The sequence below is a fragment of the Cervus elaphus genome, chromosome 14, assembly GCF_910594005.1.
Source record: "Cervus elaphus chromosome 14, mCerEla1.1, whole genome shotgun sequence".
Classification (NCBI taxonomy): domain Eukaryota; kingdom Metazoa; phylum Chordata; class Mammalia; order Artiodactyla; family Cervidae; genus Cervus; species Cervus elaphus.
The window spans coordinates 28,064,452-28,085,179 of NC_057828.1; the positions used below are offsets into that span (position 1 = coordinate 28,064,452).

Here is a 20,728-nt window from a genome sequence, read left to right on the forward strand (position 1 = left end):
AATAAGGAGTATTTGCTACACACACAGTAGAGTATTCAGTTCAGTTCAGTCCATCAGTCGTGTCCGACTCTGCAACCCCATGGACTGCAGCTCGCCAGGCTTCCCTGTCCATCGCCAACTCCCAGAATTTACTCAAACTCATGTCCATTGAGTTGCAATAGAGTATTATTCATTCATAAAAAGACTGCAGTCTTGCTATTTGCAACATGGGTGGATTGGAGAGTGTCATGTTAGTGAAATATGGCAAAGACAAATACTGTACATTATCACTTATAAGTGGAAGCTAAAAAGTAAGACAAATGAATATAACAAAACAGAAGCAGTCTCACAAATGCAGAAAACAAACTGGTAGTTACAATAGTGAAACCTGAAACTTCACTTTGAAACTTCTTAACTTCATTGTTTCAAAAAGGAAGGATTCGTGAACATCAGACTTAATCCTGTAAAATATGGGCAAAGTAGTGTTTTAGGCATTCCTGTTAAGAGTTGATTTTTTTAAAAGAATTATTTTCTAAACTGTTAGCATACCTAATCATGTGTGCTGTTCTTGTTAAAAAAGCAAAATGTCATTTTTGCTGCGTGCCTTCCTGTTTGCTTGTTTTGCTTGCAACTGCTGGGGCATCCTTTTCCTGCTCTTTGGACACTTGCTCCCACAGGTTCTTCCCAACAGGTCTGTTCCCACCCAGTCAGCTCTGTGGGTGTGGGCATGGCAGACATGGAAATCCATGACTTTGTCATGCCTTGATATTTTTAATGAGGTGATTCACTGGAAGTGACCTGATTGGGAGGCTTATGAGCTATTGTCCTTTCCTTTCTGTGTGATGTGTTGCCTGATTATTTATTGAAAGTAGTAAGAGTCCTGAATACCCTAAGGATTGTCCAAACTTACAGAAACACTCAGTCCCCAAGGTGAACATTTTCACTCTCTGTAAATCAAACAACAGAAAAGAAAGCTTAAGAATCCCCTGTCGGGAAAAACAGATTTATTTTGTTGGCAGTCCAGATTCCTAGGGAGGAGTCCAGTAAGACCAACTGGTCAGGTACAACCTTTCTATTTAGGCAGAATCCCAGTTGAATGGCTCAGATGCTGAAGAATCTGCCTGCAATGCAGGAGACCTGGGTTTGATCCCTGAGTCAGAAAGATCCCCTGGAGAAGGAAATGGCTACCCACTCCGGTGTTCTTGCCTGGAGAATTCCGTGGACAGAGGAGCCTGGCGGGCTGCAATCCACAGGGTCACACAACTGAGAGTCGTACACAACTGAGCAACTCACACACACACACCGGTTGAATCACCGTATTCAGAAGAGAATCTGTTTTGTTCCTTTCAAGTCTATTGCATGAGATTTCTTGATAGTCTTTACTCTTGGAACATTTTTTTTCAAGCCCATACCGTTTTTGATAAAGTGGTGAAGTTGGAGCATTTGGATAAGTGAACTTGACTTTTCACTTCTAGTTCAGTTCAGTTGCTCAGTCGTGGCCTACTCTTTGCGACCCTATGAATCGCAGCACACCAGGCCTCCCTGTCCATCATCAACTCCTGGAGTCTACCCAAACCCATGCCCATCAAGTCGGTGATGCCATCCATCCATCTCATCCTCTGTCATCCCCTTCTCCCCCCGCCCCCAATCCCTCCCAGCATCAGGGTCTTTTCCAATGAGTCAACTCTTCACATGAGGTGGCCAAAGTATTGGAGTTTCAGCTTCAGCATCAGTCCTTCGAAGGATCCTAGAGAGCCCGCCAATCTTTCTGGTTCCTGACCGTGCCCCTGCCTTTGCAGGGAAACCCTGCCCTCAGCTCTCAGCCAGAAGGGATCTTTGCTGTCTCCTGATGGTTGAGGTGGTGCTTTGTTTGCGCCGCTCGTGTGGCGTTCCTTTTACTGCCTTGTATCGCAGTTAATGTGTACTCTTAACTCCAGCAAAGTCAGAAACTCTATAATGGGGCATGTGTCTTAGCCATTTTCCTTGTGAATATTTCCTTTCAGGAAGCAGCACTTGTTTCCATTTGTCCCAAGTATAGCTTATGCAGAATTTGTTCTCTTGAAACAATATTCTTTTCCCAAATCAAATCAGCAGAGATGAGATGCGGAAGCAAGATTAGATATAAAAGTTACCTTCAGTCATGAGGGCCTGTGATTCTGCATCTTTTTGTCAGATCCTAAGAAACAGGACCCACTCGATGTAAAAATTTATGGAGTTTTTTACAACCTGTGGTCTCAGTTGACAAAGATCACACCAAGATAAATGTATTTCCTTTTCACATAGCTCTGATTTCTTTCCCTTTTCTAGATTCTCTTAATAAACTGTTCCTGAGAAGGAGAAAAATGTATTTTCTCTCAACCTCCCCTCTCATTTCATGATTAAAAACTCTGTCTCCTGAGCTTTCAAGATGGTTCTTGCTTCTATTTCTTAGTTTTCATTCTGCAGGTTTTTTTTTTTTTTTTTGGTTTTTTAGAATTTTATACTTTAACTGCCAGTGTAGCAATTTAGAATTGCACTGTCTTATCTAATCTTAAAGGCAGTGTTCTAGTAAAACTGGCTTTCACAGAGTTGCCAGATATAACAAAAGCTCTCATAATGCGGATATTTTAGGAGTTAGTGATAAGATACCCTCTTTTTTTTTTTTCTTTCTATGCATTTGATCTGCATGTCAGTCTCCTCCTTTATTGATTGGGAAGAGATCTGCTACTCCCTTTCAGACTATAGTTAGTAAAAGACAGTGTGTGTTTCTCAAGAGGACACACAATATATTGATAATAATACCTTTTAGATCTCCTTGGTGGCTCAGTCAAGAGACCACCTGCAATGCAAGAGTCCCGGGTGGTTCAATCCCTGGATCAGGAAGATCCCCTGGAGAAGGAAGTGGCAACCCACTCCAGTATTCTTGTTGGGAAAGCTGTTAGTGCTATAGATAAATGGGATTATCGTCTGTCTTTACTTGCATGAAACTAAGCTTGCTGTGTAGATTAGTATGAGTTTTATTTTCTCCCACAAATCTTGAAAATCTAGTTTGGAAAAAGCTAGTGCAGCCCATGGTATCAGTCAATATTTGCCTTTTGTTGTACTGGTCATGCATTTCAGAATTTTTTTTTTTTTTTTTACTTGTTAATACATCTAAGACCTGGTTTATGAATAATGCTGTGAAATGTGCAGATAAATTCTTGTTAGAGAGTATTTGAAATTCTTTCTACACAACTTTTATTTACATAGTTTTAATTGCATAATATACACTAACTTTCTCTCGTACAGATCTTCTAGCTATTTCAGAAATCTCACTGTATGTGCCCTGTGTTTAGAATTAAGTTGAATATTGAAAGAAAATTTCAGTGGTTTTAGAAAATTTGTCCTTACAACATTTTGTACTTAATTTATATTGGAATAATAATCTCTGTAATCATAATAGCAACTATCTATCTCTTGTGGTTATATCTACCTATCTGTATGTTTCCTCTCACTACTTAGAAGTCTCTCGTTTATGTTTCTCATAAAGAATTTTGATTGATACTCATTTCTTCTGCTGTTTTTTAATGTAGGTTGGGCGTACTTTTGGATATTTTCCAAAGGATTTAATCCAAGTGGTCCATGAATATACTCAAGAAGAGCTGCAAATTCCAACAGATGTAAGTTGTGGATTCTGTTGTTGTTCTCAGTTATAAATTGACTTATAAATTCATCAGTTACACTTAATTAACTAATTTTGAAAGTCTCTGAATGTGTTTTGATCAAAAAAAGGAAAACAAGTTAACATCTATGTATCAGATTTTAGTTTATCAGACTACCTTTAAAGAAAAGAGAAGTTTGAGAATAATTTATGGGAGACTTTGTATCACAATCCAATAGTTCTACGTTGAAGCAGGTGTTCTTGTATAAGGCTGTGTATGCTTATTCAGGATTTTTATTTGCTACTTGATATGAGGAAAAAATAATTCAGTATCTTTGTATTTAGTTATTAAATTTAGGAAGTAAATAGTTTTGTTTTTACTTTTCTTACTTCAAATTACTTGAAGTAATTTTTTTTTTTTTTACTTCAAGCAAGATGAGAAGTTGTCTCAATACTCACTGAATAGCCTTTAGACATTTCGAGTATATAGAAATCAGGTTAAATTAATCAAACCCTAAATTATGTATTAGGCCATAAAGTTTTCTTTTGGACTCTAATGATTTAAGGGATTAGAGTTATGGGATGGATTCTGGAAAAGGGAACCTGAATGTTTCACACAAGATCCAGCCTCAGTTGAAATCTCAAATCTGCAAGGCCCTGACTGCACAATCTGGAAAGCATTCATCCAGGGTGCACTAACTTAAGTAGCTTTGTGATGACAAGGATTTTGTGTTCTGGGATCCTCACTCCAGCTGATTATTTTCTGGAGTTTTAAAATTAATGAGAATTGAAACCCACCTTCAAACACAAATCTTCGAGCAACTCTTTGGAGTCACTGCGAGAGCATGCAGGCTGCTGGCCTGGGGCAGGTATCAGCCGAGCTCTGCTGAATAGATGAAGTCACAGAGCCGTTGCTATTCTTGAAACTTTTTGTCTTCCCAAGGGTCATGAAATCAGCCTGATTGCCTGTTAGTCCTTGCTCCTAATGAGGATACTGCTGGGAGGGAAATATACGCTAGACAGCAGCTCATGGGTCACAGAGACCTCATTTGTTAGGGATTCCGCCTTCTCATTGCACCTCTCACTCCATGCTTCCCTTAACGTGAAGAAATGGCTTAGAAAGGCACGCGGCGAGCAGAGGAATCATTCGTTCCTGCCACACTTGTCAGGTCTCTCCAAGGACTGTGACAGTTTAGTTAGGAGAAGGAAATTATCTTTGTTGGTTTTTAAACTTTTCCCTCTGTTTAATGGAAAGACTAGAGATCTCTTGAGAGATACCAAGGGAACATTTCATGCAAAGATGGGCTCAATAAAGGACAGAAATGGTAGGGACCTAACGGAAGCAGAAGATATTAAGAAGAGGTGGCAAGAATACCCAGAAGAGCTGTACAAATAAGATCTTCATGACCCAGGTAATCATGATGGTGTGATCATTCACGTAGAGCTAGACATCCTGGAATGTGACGTCAAATGGGCCTTAGGAGGCATCACTACGAGCAAAGCTAGTGGAGGTGATGGAATTACAGTTGAGCTATTTCAAATCCTGAAAGATGATGCCATGAAAGTACTGCACTCAATATGCCAGCAAATTTGGAAAACTCAGCAGTGGCCATAGGACTGGAAAAGGTCAGTTTTCATTCCAATCCCAAAGAAAGGCAATGCCAGAGAATGCTCAAACTACTGCACAATTACACTCATCTCACACGCTAGTAAAGTAATGCTTAAAATTCTCCAAGCCAGGCTTCAGCAATACGTGAACCGTGAACTTCCAGAAGTTCAAGCTGCGTTTAGAAAAGGCAGAGGAACCAGAGATCAAATTGCCAACATGCACTGGATCATCAAAAAAGCAAGAGAGTTCCATAAAAACATCTATTTCTGCTTTATTGACTATGCCAAAGTCTTCGACTGTGTGGATCACAATAAACTGTGGAAAATTCTGAAAGAGATGGGAATACCAGACCACCTGACCTGCCTCTTGAGAAAAGTGTATGCAGGTGAGGAAGCAACAGTTAGAACTGGACATGAAACAACAGACTGGTTCCAAATAGGAAAAGGAGTACGTCAGGGCTGTATATTGTCACCCTGCTTATTTAACTTCTATGCAGAGTACATCATGAGAAATGCTGGGCTGGAGGAACCACAAGCTGGAATCAAGATTGCCAGGAGAAATATCAATAACCTCAGGTATGCAGATGACACCACCCTTACGGCAGAAAGTGAAGAAGCACTAAAGAGCCTCTTGATGAAAGTGAAAGAGGAGAGTGGAAAAGTTGGCTTAAAGCTCAACATTCAGAAAACTAAGATCATGGCATCCGGTCCCATCACTTCGTGGGAAATAGATGGGGAAACAGTAGCTGACTTTATTTTTCTGGGCTCCAAAATCACTGCAGATGGTGATTGCAGCCATGAAATTAAAAGACACTTACTCCTTGGAAGGAAAGTTATGACCAACCTAGACAACATATTAAAAAGCAGAGACATTACTTTGTCAACAAAGGTCCGTCTAGTCAAGGCTATGGTTTTTCAAGTAGTCATGGATGCATGTGAGAGTTGGACTATAAAGAAAGTTGAGTGCCGAAGAATTTATGCTTTCAAACTGTGGTGTTGGAGAAGACTCTTGAGAGTCCCTTGGACTGCAAGGAGATCCAACCAGTCCATCCTAAGGGAAATCAGTCCTGAATATTCATTGGAAGGACTGATGCTAAAGCTGAAACTCCAATACTTTGGCCACCTGATGCAAAGAGCTGATTCATTTGGAAAGGCCCTGATGCTGGGAAAGATTGAGGGCAGGAGGAAAAGGGGATGACAGGATGAGATGGTTGGATGGCATCACTGACTCAATGGACATGGGTTTGGGTGGACTCCGGGAGGTGGTGATGGACAGGGAGGCCTGGCACGCTTCGGTTCATGGGATCGCAAAGAGTCAGACATGACTGAGCGACTGAACTGACTGACTGACTCTGTTTAATGACCCCTTTTATGTCAATTTGTTTACTAGCAGAGGTCAAAAAAAAGTATTAGGTTTATGGGCAGTCCGAAAGCAGATCTCTTTGACACCTAATCAGAACCCTGATTTAGAGTAGAGTGTATCCCTCACTGAATCTTGTCTTCAAGCTGTACTTGTGATGGTTAAGTGGGAGCCCCTTGACACCGTTCTTTGTCCCTCAATATTTTTACTTCCCCTGCACTTACTTGTATTTCAGTAAGATGCTCCTTAAGCTGATTTAGCTTTCCCAGTCCAAGGAAGGTATAAGTCAGGAATCTGTTGTAGACCGAGAGCCTGTCAGCAAGGTGGTACTGCCTGTTTCCAGCTAGGGAAGCAGGAAGGTACAGCCTAGAAGGGAGGATAATGGAGATGCTGGGTGGTCTTCCAGTTTCTTCTGGACAAACTGTTGTGGGGTAAATTCCCAGAGCATCAGGCATAGATGCTGGAAGGTGGGAGGACCAATAAATGATGCCATACTTTTCCCTACTTGTACCCAGAACAGACTGAGAAACCCAGCAGGCAGGTGGTTGGAGACCAGGATGTCACCATCACTTACTGATAAAACTTCTTGGAGAACACAGCTCAAGTGTGCAGAAATTAATGGGCTTTTGAACGCGGCAGTCTAGAACGAGACAGGCTTACCAGACACAGGCAGAGCTAGCCAACCAGGGGGCTCTCCTAGTGGACTGTCGCTTGTAAAACTGACAGCGTGGAAGAGAGAGGGTGTGTGTCCCCTCCAGCCAGGCCCAAGCAGAGGACAGGTGGTGCAGGACAAACCCACCAGCGACAGGAGTCACTGCTCCTCAGGGAGAAAGAGTGAAGGGAAGCCAGGAACGTTACTCGGGTAGGAGCCCTTCCTCATGGAAATAGGGAGCCAAGGGAAAGGTGGGGTCCATCCTTCTCTCTCCTGACTCCCCAGGGTTGGCACAAAAGCCCCTCCAGGGCCAAACATGAGTTTGCAATCATCTCTGTCATTAGCGTGGGCAAGCACTTGTTCTTGTGACGCTCAGTTAGTGACACGCTAATGTTTTTCTTTGCCTTGCAGGAGACAGATTTCGTTTGTTTTGATGGGGGAAGAGATGATTTTGATAATTATAATGTTGAAGAACTTTTAGGGTTTTTGGAATTTTACGATTCTGCTACTGAAGATTCTGAAGAAGTTAAAGAAAAAACTGCTCAGCATGTGGAAGAACCTCCTGAAGCATCTAATGAAAGTGACGCTGAACCTGAGCCAGGAGAACCCAACTCAGAGGAAAATGAAAGTGTATTCTCAGAAAACACTGCGGAACTCAGGGAAAGATCTGAGGCTCAGAAGAGCCACCCCCAGTTAAACAGTCAAACAGGTCATGCTCAGGGAGAGCGAACTTCATTTGAATCTTTTGGAGAAATGCTGCAAGATAAGTTAAAAGTGCCAGAAAGTGAAAACAACAAAACCAGCAATAGTTCTCAGGTCTCACGTGAGCAGGAGAAGATCGATGCTTATAAACTTTTGAAAACAGAAATGACTCTGGACTTGAAAACCAAATTTGGCTCAACTACCGATGCACTTGTATCTGATGATGAGACAACCAGACTTGTTACTTCGTTAGAGGACGATTTTGTTGAGGATTTGGATCCTGAGTATTACACAGTGGGAAAGGAAGAAGAGGAGAGTAAAGAAGACTCCAATGAGCTGCCGTTACTAACTTTTACAGATGGAGAAGATACAAAAACTCCAGGGCACTCTGGAATTGAGAAACACCCGACGGAGAAAGAGCAGAATTCACACGAAGAGCATAAAGTTGAGGAAACTCAGCCCCCAGGCATCAAAAAGGGTGACAAGAAGATACCAAAACCCCAGGAAGATATTATCTTCTCTGATGTTACGGAAGGGGAAGAAAACACAGACACAGATTTAGAGAGTTCCGATTCAAAGGAAGAGGATGACCCATTAGTTGTGGATAGCAGATTGGGGAAACCACGACCAGAAGATCATATTGACCCTGAAAAGGCAGCAGACAGCCTTGTGAATGTTGAAGTCCCTAAAGCAGACAATGACAAGGACCCAGAAGTAGGCACAGAACTTCACATTAAAGGCAAGGGGCGGAAAGCTGAGGAACCCAAGAGGGACTTGGTGCGGCATGAGGTGGGGCTAGAGGAGGAGACGCAAGACCAGACCATGCACGGTTCTTCTCACAGTGACCACCTCAGCTCTTTCCCAGCTGCTGAAAAAAGTACAGAAACATTAAAATCAGCCTTTGGTAAGCAAGAGACTGTCCTGAAAGGAGCAGCCGTTCACATCTCAAAAGAAATGCTTTATGAAGAAAAGCCCACAGGGCGGAGTTTAGAAGGTGCCTCAGAGAGTGACTCAGTTCCGCAAGCAGAAGCGGCAGGGAATCGAGGGGATGAAGGAAAGACTGAGCAGGAATCCGTGGGTGTGACAGCGCCCTTGGGCAGTCATCAGCCTAATGCTTCCAGAGACAGCGTGGAGGAAGTAGACGGTTCAGTAAGTGGACCTAAGCCACATGTGCTTTCAGGGGAGCATCCGAGCCCAGAACTTATAAAGGATCGGCTTCTTAAACTTCAAAATCAGACTAGGTCCTCCTCTCCAGATGACACTGGCTTGCTGGGAGACCGGGAAGAAGAGGGTCCCATTCTGGAAAGAAATCTCTCCTGGCAACAAGGAGATGTGGCTGCCGCAGTTCATAAGCAAGTGAGCGAGAAGAGAAAGCTCTCTGAGGAAGAGGTCACCAGGGTCACCAAGGATGCCTCTGAGGAAGAGATCACCAGGGTCACCAAGGATGCCTCCGATGAAGGGCAGGAAGTAGGAAAAACAGGCCTAACTGATAGCACAGGAGGACGAGGCTTCCACCCAAAAGAACCAAACCCAGAAGATGACGATTACAGCCCTGAAGAACTCCTGGAGGATGAAAATGCTATAAGTGCAAAGCAGTCTAAAGAAAAAAGCCCTGAGATTCAGGATAAGAGGTTAGATGCTGACCTGCAAAACCCTGAAAAACCTGTTTCAGGTGCCATTAAGACTGATCCAGAAACTGAAAAAAACAAAGAAGAAGCTAATCATATATCGGAAAATGAAAGAAAAAATGAGACTGCAGGTAAAGGGGTAGACAGTCTGGGCAGGGACCCAGGTGGTCCGGTGGTGGAAAAAGAAGGAAGCTCTCCTCTGCATCAGAAGGCACAGAGACCCTCTGAAGGAAGTGACTTTCCTGGCAAGAAAGAAAATCAGACTCCAGAGTTAGGTGAAGCGTCTCAGAAGAAAGATCCCGATTATCTTAAAGAAGACAACCATGAGGGCCACCCAAAGACCTCAGGGCTCACTGAGAATCCTGGGGTAGAACCCTCGAAAGAGGAGGAGGAGGACGTAGAGAAATTCGTGGACCCGGGAAGCCAGGGGTCTGCCTCCGAGGACCGTGACGATGACTCGTTCCCCTGGGCTCCACATGCCCCTGTGCAGCCTGAGGAGAGTGTCCATTCGGAGGACTTGCCCATAATCAGCAGCTTCTTTAAAGATCAGCAGTCTCTGCAGCGATTCCAGAAGTACTTTGACATCCACAAGCTGGAAGCCATGTTCCAGGACATGTCATCCAAGCTGAAGTCAGCGCAGCGCGAGAGCCTGCCCTATAACGTGGAGAAAGTCCTCGATAAGGTCTTTCGTGCTTGGGAGTCTCACATTCTGACGGAGGCAGAGAACATGCTTGATGCTCGCGTGACGGAAAACAGAGACCTGGAAACGAAGGACAGTAGCATCTTTGAGGAGGCGGCGGTGCTCGATGATGTTCAAGACCTGATCTATTTTGTCAGGTACAAACACTCCACGGTGGAGGAGCCTGCTCCCCCGGCAGCGGCACAGCCTGTAGAGGGAGGCTGGGATGGACCAGCGGAAGGTGAGGTACCCACCTGTGGCCTTGTAGGGTTGGGCTTGAGAAACAGGCTTGGGGGCCGGGGGCCTGCTGAAGTGCCTCGTGCCTGATCTTTGAAGCTGTCTCCGCAGGTCCCGGCGTCCCCAGAGGGGAGGGGCAATACAGGGACGTCCACACGGCCCTTCCCACCTTCTCTCTTGGAGGCTGGAGTATAGATAAATATTTCCTGATCCACTTTTCACTTAGTTGAGACCAGCAGCGGTAGCATCCTCTGCAGGAAACTTTATAAAAGAAAAAGACTCGAGCAAGAAAATGGTATACAAAGTAGACCTGGTAACAGAGTACCAATTTCATGAAAGCGCTTTTTTGAACACATTTTCTTCATCATAAAATGACTACTGTCTGTCCAGGGGTGGACTGGCATTAACTTTTAACTCGATGCCTTGCCTGAGTTCTTGCCCTCTAACCTTCTTCTTCTTCTTTTTTTTTTTTAAGAAAGTGTTTATTTTTTTGGTTTTGTTTTTTGGCCGCACCAAGCGACATGCAAGATCTTAGTTCCCTGACCAGGGATCGAACCCAAGCCCCCTGCAGCAGAAATACTGAGTCTTAACTACTGGACTTCCAGTGTAGTCACCCCCCTGCCCAGCTTTCATCTTCAGTGGATGACGTGTTCTTTCCTGCCCTGTTAAGGCAGGAATTCAACTTCGGTCAGTTAAATTCTACCAAACCCTTGAGTTCTTGCATTCAGATTCCTTTCCAGCCAAGGAATGGAACCAGGATGCAGAGCCTGCTGACATAGCGCTTGACATAGAAACCATTCCGTAAATAGCGACTGGACCAACCCTGAGCCAGCACCCTAGAAAAGTTGATTCCTAGCTCCGCGCTCTTTGCTCTGTCCCCGTGCTTCTCAGATGGAAGGTATACAGACTCTTGGGTATACTCTGAAGAGACTGGACAGGCACCTCGGCGAGCTGCCTTTGCACGTCATGCCCTTCCCTGTGCCAGCTCTATGAAGCACGCCCGCTTCTGTGTGGAGGAGATCTGTTATTTCCTTGTGGAGGAGATGTTTCCTGTTTCTGCTATTGACTAGAATTCCCTTTTCCACATTTTTCTGTGTGGGTATATGTTGGTTTGCAGAGGGAAGTTAGGTTCATTGAAGTCCCTACAGGAAAGATATTTATGAAATGCTTTGGGATCAGGGTTTCTCCATAAATTTTATCATGTAGATTAGATATCTGTGATGTGAGAGAAAAGCAATTGAAACTCTTCTTTCCTTGCCCAGTTTTGCCCTGTGGGGCGCCAGCGCATGGAGGGCAGGGTGGGGGGCCACAGAGTTGTGTGCTGGGGGCGTGCTGGAGGGGGGCTTGTCATTGAGCTTTGCCAGCCCAGGGTGTCCTCTCCTGTAGACACCCAGCCACCACTGGAGGAGAACTTCCCACAGGAGGACACGGAAGTTCCTCTGATGCAGATTCCCAAAGAGCCCGGCCATTTGGATCAACCCATGACCAGGGACATGGGTACCTCAGGAGTCACCCAGAAGCTGAAAACTGAGGAAGATGGAGACCCAGGTAACACTTGCTAATTTTTCTTTACAAAGTAGAAGCCTGTTCTAGAGAAGACCTCCTAAGAGATTTATTGATAAAAGTAGGAAATGGAGGGGACCATAACACAGACATAAATGCATTTAAAAAGTAAGAAGTCCTGGAACTAGCAGAGAAAAGCAGGAGTCAGAACAGTTGGAGATGAGTAATAGCAAGCAGGTCAGAGACCATAACTAATCTACCAACCAGTGCTTGGCGGGCATTAGCTTATGTGAGTAATGGAAATCGAAAATACTGTTCTTAAAAAGTCTTATGCTCAAAAACAGCAGTTTTCAGGCAGACCAGCAGTGGGGAAGCTCTGGGGCTGGAGACCAGCAGTCTTGTTTAACAATCCGTGCAGGGAATTCCGACCTGTTAGAAGTTCAGGTTTGAGAACCACTGCTCTGTGTCTCAAATTCTGGCTCCCACTGTTCCCTGCTCCACCCCACTCCCCACGGAGTACATGGTGGCTCAGGCCTTTTGTTAACATGCTACCTAGTCATGGTGAAACTTCTTTTAAAACAGTGAAGGGGATATTTACATCTAGATGTCCTTATACTATAAGATTAGAGGAAACAGTGCAGAACTTTGCAGGATATAACAGTCCAGTGTGGACAGAACCTTGGGAATAGCATGACTACATAATCACTGAGCACAGTAAACATCCAATGGGAGAGAGACAAATTTCATTTGGCTTGAGAAAGTTGTTTTCAAAATAAAGGGTTTTTTTTAAAAAATTCATTTATTTTTAATTGGAGGGTAATTACACTGTTGTGTCGGTTTCTGCCATACATCAATATGAATCAGCCATAGGTATACAAATGTCCCCTCCCTCCCACCTCCCACCCAAAATAAGGTTTTTAAAAATGCAACCCCAGTAATAGTATCAACAACGTTCTAACTTTTGTGTAGCTCACTCATTTTACTGATAAATCAGAATAGCCGATTGTTTTATTTTGTCTATCCAGTATTGTGATACAACATCATTATCATTTTGTGTTTTTAGAGGTTGTGGTCTCTACCCATAGGTAGAGTCTTACCCTATGATACCACAGGCCTAGCGGCACTGGGCTGCCTCCCTGACCACCTCAGCCCTTCAAAATACAGGAGAGGTCACAGCAGGAAGAGGAATTCAGCTAATTTGAGAAGAAATAGCATATCAGAGGTCTCTTGTGTTCCAGAGGATATTGCGTTCATATACAATACTCTGTACTTTTAAACTCTTATAACTCTAAAAAACTCTCAAAAAAGTTCTCTTTGTTGAGAATAAGTCACATACCAATAAACTTGATACCTTCTTGCTTGAAAACTTTCAGAGTTAGGAAAGATTTTGCTTGCAGAATTAAAACCAGATGTCTTGCCTCATTCTTTAAGTTGCATCACAAAGTGACACAGCTTCCTTTAGAGACTGAACTGTGAAAGTGAAAGTATTAGTTGCTCATTCATGTCCGACTCTTTGCGACCCCATGGACTGTAGCCCACCAGGCTCCTCTGTCTATGGGATTCTCCAGGCAAGAATACTGAAGTGGGTCGCCATGCCCTTCTTTAGAAGATGATCTTCCCAAATCTCCCTTCATGCATCTCAGATGAGGTGCTGACCTGGTTGGGAAAACTTCACCAGTGGTCAGATTCATAGGTCAGTGGCAGTGGAATCTTAGGGTTGGAAGACACCTGCGTGGCAACTAATCCTGCTTCTCATTAGTTACTTCTTGGACTCTTAGCTGTTTATAAGAAACACCCCAGACCCCCCAAACTCCTGAAATTCCTTCCCTACCACCATCTCACGTAGAGATCCTTCCAGGGAGAGGTAGAATTCGACCTCTTTTGCAGAGCTACACCAGGCCCCTGCCTGTGAGCAGGTCCCCTCCGTCTCGGCGTTTGCCATCCTCCCTTATGTAGCTGTCATTCATGCATTCACTGCCTCCCAGGTGCCAGATGCTGCGCTGAGCATGGGTGCAAGTCTGCAAGCTGACACTCTTCTCTTTCTCATTGTTTGCCTGAAGTTTCTAATACAGTGCGTCACCAGCACTCAATAAATGTTTGTTAAATGTGATAGTGTGTCTATAGGAAAAGCATCAAATTCTGTGTTCCTCAATCACCGTGAATCTGTATTATTCAGACAGCAGTTGCATTGACAGGGATGTGATGGAGGAATTGCTGGCAGGTAGATTGGGACGGAGATAGTGTTCATTTTATAATTGAGGATGTGATGGCTCTAATGCGGGTGCTGACATTTTTTAAAAATACATAAGTATCTTCAGGAGAAGCACATATCCAGGCAGAGAGACTAATATTCAATGGGCACTTGATAAATATTTAAAATGAAGAGAAACAAAACTTATCCTCAAGTTTAAATAAAATATTTGCATTCTCCTTCAGCTTTAGGGATAATTACACCAGAAGGCACTCCTGTCGATGCTGTTGATGCCCCAAAGCAGCTGGCAACAAATACTGAAGAACCAGCAAGTGTCACGCCCCTGGAAAATGCAGTTGTTTTCATATACTCACTCATGTTTCGTTTAACTAAGACGGTAAGTTTGACATGTAATTCTTCAAATCGAATGTTAATTATTACAGTTTTCAAGTTGATTTTAAGCGTGAGGTGAAGAATTTAAAATGTCTTTATGAAAATTACTCCTGTACCTTTGTAGGCAGCCTCTGAAATAAGCCACAGGTGTGTGATGGTGGTGGGTTCTTGGTTCAGTTCAGCACTTGGAGATAACGTTGGCGGCCAGTGCCGGGCACCAGCACACCTGTTCTTCCCTCAGGGATCTTTCAGTCTAACAGGGAGAGAATGAAATTCACTTGAGACACAACATGATGTGGGAAAGAAGAGACGTACTTATTTACCTGGTGGTGTGATAGTATGTCAAATAAATTGGTTCACTGAGGTGCGAGGATGGGCAGAGAAGGTCAGAAGTTAGCTGAGATATCTTCTGAGCAGAGTTGTAGGATCCGTGTGAGTTTGATGTGTAATTGTTGTTGAATAGGCCTGGGGAGGTGCACAATCACACAGAAGTAGTATGTTTGGAGAAATGGGACATGAAGAAAAGGTTACTTGGCGTTGTCCAAGTATAGAGTTCGAGGGGCATGTGTGGTCTTGTGGAGGGAGATGGGCACAGGTACAGGAGGTTGTATGTCACGGTAGGTTGTGTTAGAGATCCGTTGAAGGTTTTAAGCAGGAAATACGTATGGTCATATTTGTTCTTAGAAAGAGTCACTTATGACAGAATTATTTATTCAAATTTATCTGTCTAAGGAATTCTGATCCATATGAGACATTTAGTCTGTCCATTGAATGTTATCTAAGCTTTTTAGGGCTTAGCGCCCCCTTGTGGTATTTTCTGGAATTGGACATTCTTCTTGGTAAATGATGGGTAAATGATGAGCAAGCTTTCAGAATTCAGAGGCCAAGTTACCCTTGGAGCTATAAAGTATACTCTCCATCAAAAATATCTATCCTCCACGTTCAGTTATTTCAGGACTTTTTAAGGAAAAGGGGTTATTTTTTTGTTCTGTTATATGCATGGGCTTTGAGTGAGGATAATCTGTTTTCCAAATCCCAGGTTCGTCATTTAGAAACTTGGGCAGGTTACTTAAGTTTGAATCTCAGCTTTTTCATCTTTAAAATGCAAATAATACCTACCCCAGTGTAAGAATTAAATGAATTGATAATATCAAGTATATAGTGTAGTGCCTGGCATTTTATAAGATCTCATCCCCTGCCTGCTTCTTATTTGGATGATCGGAGAGGGCAGTATAAAAACGTTGGATACTGCAGGGAATTCAGGAGAAAGGCTGCCAGGGTGGGAAAGTTGGAGGAAAACCAAACCGTTTTTCAGTTTTCTGCATGTTTGTGGTAGTGGCAGCCACCCCAGTGAATGTGTATGCCCTGTGCAGTTAGAATTCTGAAGGAAATTTTCAGTGATGAAGGCGATCTCAGAATTAGAATTTGGTTATCAGCATGGATCATCATCACGTCTAAAACTTAACAGCCTCCAGATGTGGGAGGAGTTCATTTTATTGGTGGGTATGCACAGAGCCCTGTTCTAGGACTGGGATGGAGGACACAGATGTGGTAGAGGATATTGTTTCTGCTTGAGGGATAACGGGAGAAGACACAGACATGAGTGGCAAGAGAAAAGGGTGCGTATTACAAAGTAACAGTGACTTGAAAGGTATCGTCAAGAAAGTATTTGGATGGCCCAATATGTGCAGAGTATTATGCTAGGCATAGAAAAGTCTAAGAGGTATAAAGCATGATTCTGATTTATGAAAGACTTAAAAAAGGATATATCAAATATATATGGAAATTGGAAAAATGAGAAGCATGAAATAGCTGTTGTAAAGTATCAGATAAGTGGTATATATAACTCTTTGTAGAGCTGGGAACTAATGGGGTGCTGACTTGTTTGGGAAAACTGCACCAGAAGTCAGATGCATAGATCAGCAGTTGATGGAATCTCCAGGCTAGAGGAGATCTGAGAGAGCAACTAATTCAACTTTTCACAAACTGCTCTAATTTCCTCTACTCCAGCCCTGACTAGTAGTTATGGGGTCTGGGCATCAACAATTCCTAGTGTGAGTCATCTGTCTTATAAGACCACACATTGCTCTGTTGGCTACTTTATTCTTATATTGACTCCAAATTTTTCTCCATATGATTTTTTTTCCTCTTAGAATCGAATTCCTTTTTTACATAGTAATCATTTAAATATTTGAAGTTATGCTTTCATTTTTTTTTTCTTTAGTGTTTTAGCATGGAAAATTTCAAAATGGTGATAGTAAAGAGAGAATAGTAAAATGAAATTATGGGCCCATCACTCACTCAACTTAACAGTAATTCCTTAATATCACCCATTTTTTTGACACATTTCAGAATCCCCTCCCTTCCTTTTAAAATTGTTTTTACTCAGTTCAGGATCTTGAGTTCCAAAAGTTTAAGGGGTTCATACATGTCTTAAATAAACCTTTTAATCAGATGTAAATTACATATAACAAAGTGTACCCATTCTAGGAATGAATTTTAACAAATGTAAACACTCATGTAAAAGCAACCATAACCAAATATGGAACATTTCTTTTGTTTGAAAAAGTTGCGTTGCATACCTTCTCAGTGTATCTTTCCTAAACCACCTGTTCTAGGCAACCATTGACAAAACTTTTTCTCACTGTACATTAGCTTTTCCTGTTGTAGAATCATAGTTATAAATGGATTTATAGTTAGGTGTGAAACTGCCCAGCCTCATGGTAAGTTTATTTTATCTTGGAAACTGCCCAACTGCTCTCAAAAGTGACTGTACCATTTTATATTTCCACTAAAAATTTCTAAAACTTCCATTTGGTCACATATTTGCTAACGTCTGGTATTATCAGCCTTAAAGTGTAGCCATTCTAGTGGGCATGCCTTTGAGGTTTTAATTATATTTCCTGATGCTTAATGAGGTTGAGCACTTTTTCATGTGGCCATCCTTTTTCATGGGCTTATGTGTGAAATAGCTCTTTAAATCTTTTGTCCTTCTTTAAACTGGCATTTGGTTTTTTTCTAAATATTAAAGTCTAAGAGTTCTGTACATTCATATAATTTAGATAGAACTCCTTTGTCAGATACATATTGCAAATAATTTCTTTCAGACTCTGGCTTGGCCTTTCACTTTCTTAGCATTGTCTTTTGAAGAGCAAATTTTTAACTTTGATGAGCACCATTTTATTAATGTTCACTTTTTATGTTAAGTGCCTTTTGTCTCCTGCCTGAGGAATCATAGGCAGTTCCAATGATGTGAATATTTTCATATTTTCCTCTAGAAGTTTTATTGTTACACCCTTTCATGATTAAGACTTTGTTCCATTTTGAGTAAATTTTGTGAATGTTGTGAGGTAGAGATCAGGTTTAATTTTTTCCCCCCAAATGGATATCCATTTGCTCCCAGACCATTTCTTTCCCCTTTAAATTACATTGGCACCTTGAGTTGAGATCAGTTGACGACATATATATGTCTTTTTCTGGACTCTATTCTGTTCTATTGATCCTATCCTAAGACAATACCACACTGTTTTGATTACTATAGCTTTATAGTAGGTTTTGCAATCAGGTAGTTCCTTTGTGAAATTGTTTTGGTCACTGCATTTCCTTTGCATTTCCACATAAAGTTCAGAATCAGCTTACGACTTTCTACAAAAACTCATGCTGAGTGTTTGATTGTTCTTATACTGAATCCATAGATGAATTTGGGAAGAACTGGTATCAACAAATATTAAGGTTTCTAATTAAGATGAACTGAGTTCATCTCTGCATTCATTTAGATCTCTATAGTTTCTCTCAACAGGGCTTTGTACTTTTCAGTGTACAAGTTTCATGTATATTTTGTTTATGTATGTCAGGTATTTCATGGTTCTTGATGTTCTAAATGGTATTTTTTTACATTTTGTTCGCAATTTTTTGCTGATACCTAGAAATACAGTTGAATTTTTTGTACTGACCTTGTATCTTATCAAATTTACTTATTATCTTTCTAAATTATCTATTATTTCTAAGGGGGGGTGTAGATTTCATAGGATTCTCTGTGTAGATGACCATAGCATCTATGAATAAACACCTTTTTAAAAAGTCAGATTAATTAAAGCATAATTTACATCTAGTAAAATTCACCCTTTCTGTATGCAGTTCTGTGTTTTCACCTTTTTTTCAAAAATTTTTGTGTTCACCCTTCTCTTGCCTCTCTTTCTAGGACTCCAATTGTATTTATGTTAGCTCATTTTATGTAATTCCACGGGTCACTGAGGCTCTGTTCTTTGTTGTTATTAGTCTTGTTATATCTTAGCTTCAATTTAAGTACTTCCTGTTGCTATCTTTAAGTTTATTGATCTTTTGTGGTATTTTATCTGCTCTTAAGCCATCAAGTGAAATTTTCATTTTGGCTATTTTATTTTTTAGCTCTAAAAGTTCCACTTAGTTTTATTTTATATCTTCCATTTCTTTCCTCACTATGGTCATTAAAAAAAAATTCCTCAATATATTTTTAAATGATTCTTTTAAAGCCCCTTAAAGCTAACATTCTGTCATCTCGTGTAATTTCTTGGTCTATTTTTGTAGGTTGACTTATCTCTTATATGGGATACATTTTTCTGCTTTTTTTCACGTCTAAAGGTTTTGTGTTTGTTTGGGGTTTTTTTTTTTTGCTTTTTTTTTTTTGTTTGTTTGATTGTTTTTGTTTCTTTTTGAATACTAGGCACTGGGAATGTAATGTTGGGTGCCTGGATTTTGGTGGCTTCCTTTAAAAAAGTGTTGAAGTTTGTTTTTCTATACTGTTAAGTTACTTGAAGATCAGCTTGATCCTTTTTAGTCCTATTTTTAAGGTTTGTTGCGAGGTATAGTGTGTATAGTAGTATTTACTCCAGAACTAGTGTTTCCCTACTACAATGATGTTATTCTTCTGGAATCTACTAAATGCCCTGAGCATTCATTAAGGTCAGTTCATGCTGACTAGCTGGAATACAGATGTCTCCCAGCCCTGCATTAACTGGAAATTGTTCAGCTTCCAGCCTCCTTGCAAGTTGTTCTTTTTGCCCGTAGTTGTTCTCTGCTGATCCTCAAGGAATCTTGCTTATACAGGTGCTGCTTTGAATTCAGCCCACAACTGAAGGAGACATCCTTGCAGATTCCTAGAACTCTTTTTCTTTGTAGTTCTCATCTTTCCGGTAACTGTCCGTGCATGTGTCAGGCACCTCAGCCTCCCTGAACTCTGATCTCCGCCTCCTTGGCAAGATTGGTATATTTTGCTTATCTTCCCTGTATTGTGGTCTAGAAAGTGCCTCCAGGTAAAAAGCCGGGTGATCACAGGGCTCAACTAATTTGTTAGCCTTTCCTTAGGAGTCGCAATTGTGTGCTGCCTCTTGCTCTCTACCTGAACACCTTTTTTTTTTTTTTTCCATAAATTTTGTCCAGTTTTCTAGTTATTTTCAGTGGGAGGGCGAGTATCAGATCAGTTAACTCAGTCTATACATGTCTTCTTTTTGTTTGTTTGTTTTATTTTGTTTGTTTGTTCAGTGTATTCATTGAAGAGACAGGTTTGTTTGGCTGCTAGGAAGTACCATAGTGTGGGTTTTGCTAACTGCGTTCCTCTAGTACAATTGAACATTTTCCCTTGTTGTTTATATTTCTTGGTAATTGCTTAGTCATATTGGGAGTCCAGATTCAGTTTCATTTTTGTTTGGCAGGAATACTTAATAGAAGATGTCCTACTTCCATCAGGAGGTGTCTGTTGTCTACTTACAGTGTTCCCACATCATTTAAAGGCTGGGACACTTCTACAAAGAGACACTTAATAATCAACTATCCTTTACACTGAGAATTGGTTTGTATACTTAACGCAGTATAAATATTTGTTTCTTTCTGTTTAAATAGTTTTCAAAATAATGAGTTGTCTTAGCATTATCCAAAGGTGCCTCAAAGGTTTATGGGTGTGTTTCTTCTAACTCTTTTCTGAGAATCATTAGGATGCATGAATTTTAAAGTATTTGATTTGTTATAATCCACAGTAGTTATTATTCTTATCAGTGCTTACTCTTTCCCGTTTTTGGTTACTGGGAGCCTCTTCAGCTTGGCTCCTGGCCTCTTTTGACATCATCTTGTGCTCATTGATAACCTTCCTTGCTTTCTAGTGTAACAAGATGTTCCAAGCTCATTTTGTACATTTCCTGCTCA

At 41.6% G+C, this 20,728-nt stretch overlaps 1 protein-coding gene across 6 annotated transcripts in view; it reads left to right on the plus strand.

The window, feature by feature from the left end:
- MIA3 (MIA SH3 domain ER export factor 3) overlaps positions 1 to 20,728 on the plus strand; it is a 55,771-nt gene that overhangs the window by 3,444 nt on the left and 31,599 nt on the right. For all 6 annotated transcript variants that reach the window (XM_043923753.1, XM_043923755.1, XM_043923754.1 and 3 more), the window contains exons 3-6: positions 3,531 to 3,617; positions 7,630 to 10,468; positions 11,851 to 12,012; positions 14,404 to 14,555. In XM_043923753.1, coding sequence (XP_043779688.1) covers positions 3,531 to 3,617; positions 7,630 to 10,468; positions 11,851 to 12,012; positions 14,404 to 14,555 — 3,240 coding nt within the window. The remainder of the gene's footprint in view (positions 1 to 3,530; positions 3,618 to 7,629; positions 10,469 to 11,850; positions 12,013 to 14,403; positions 14,556 to 20,728) is intronic.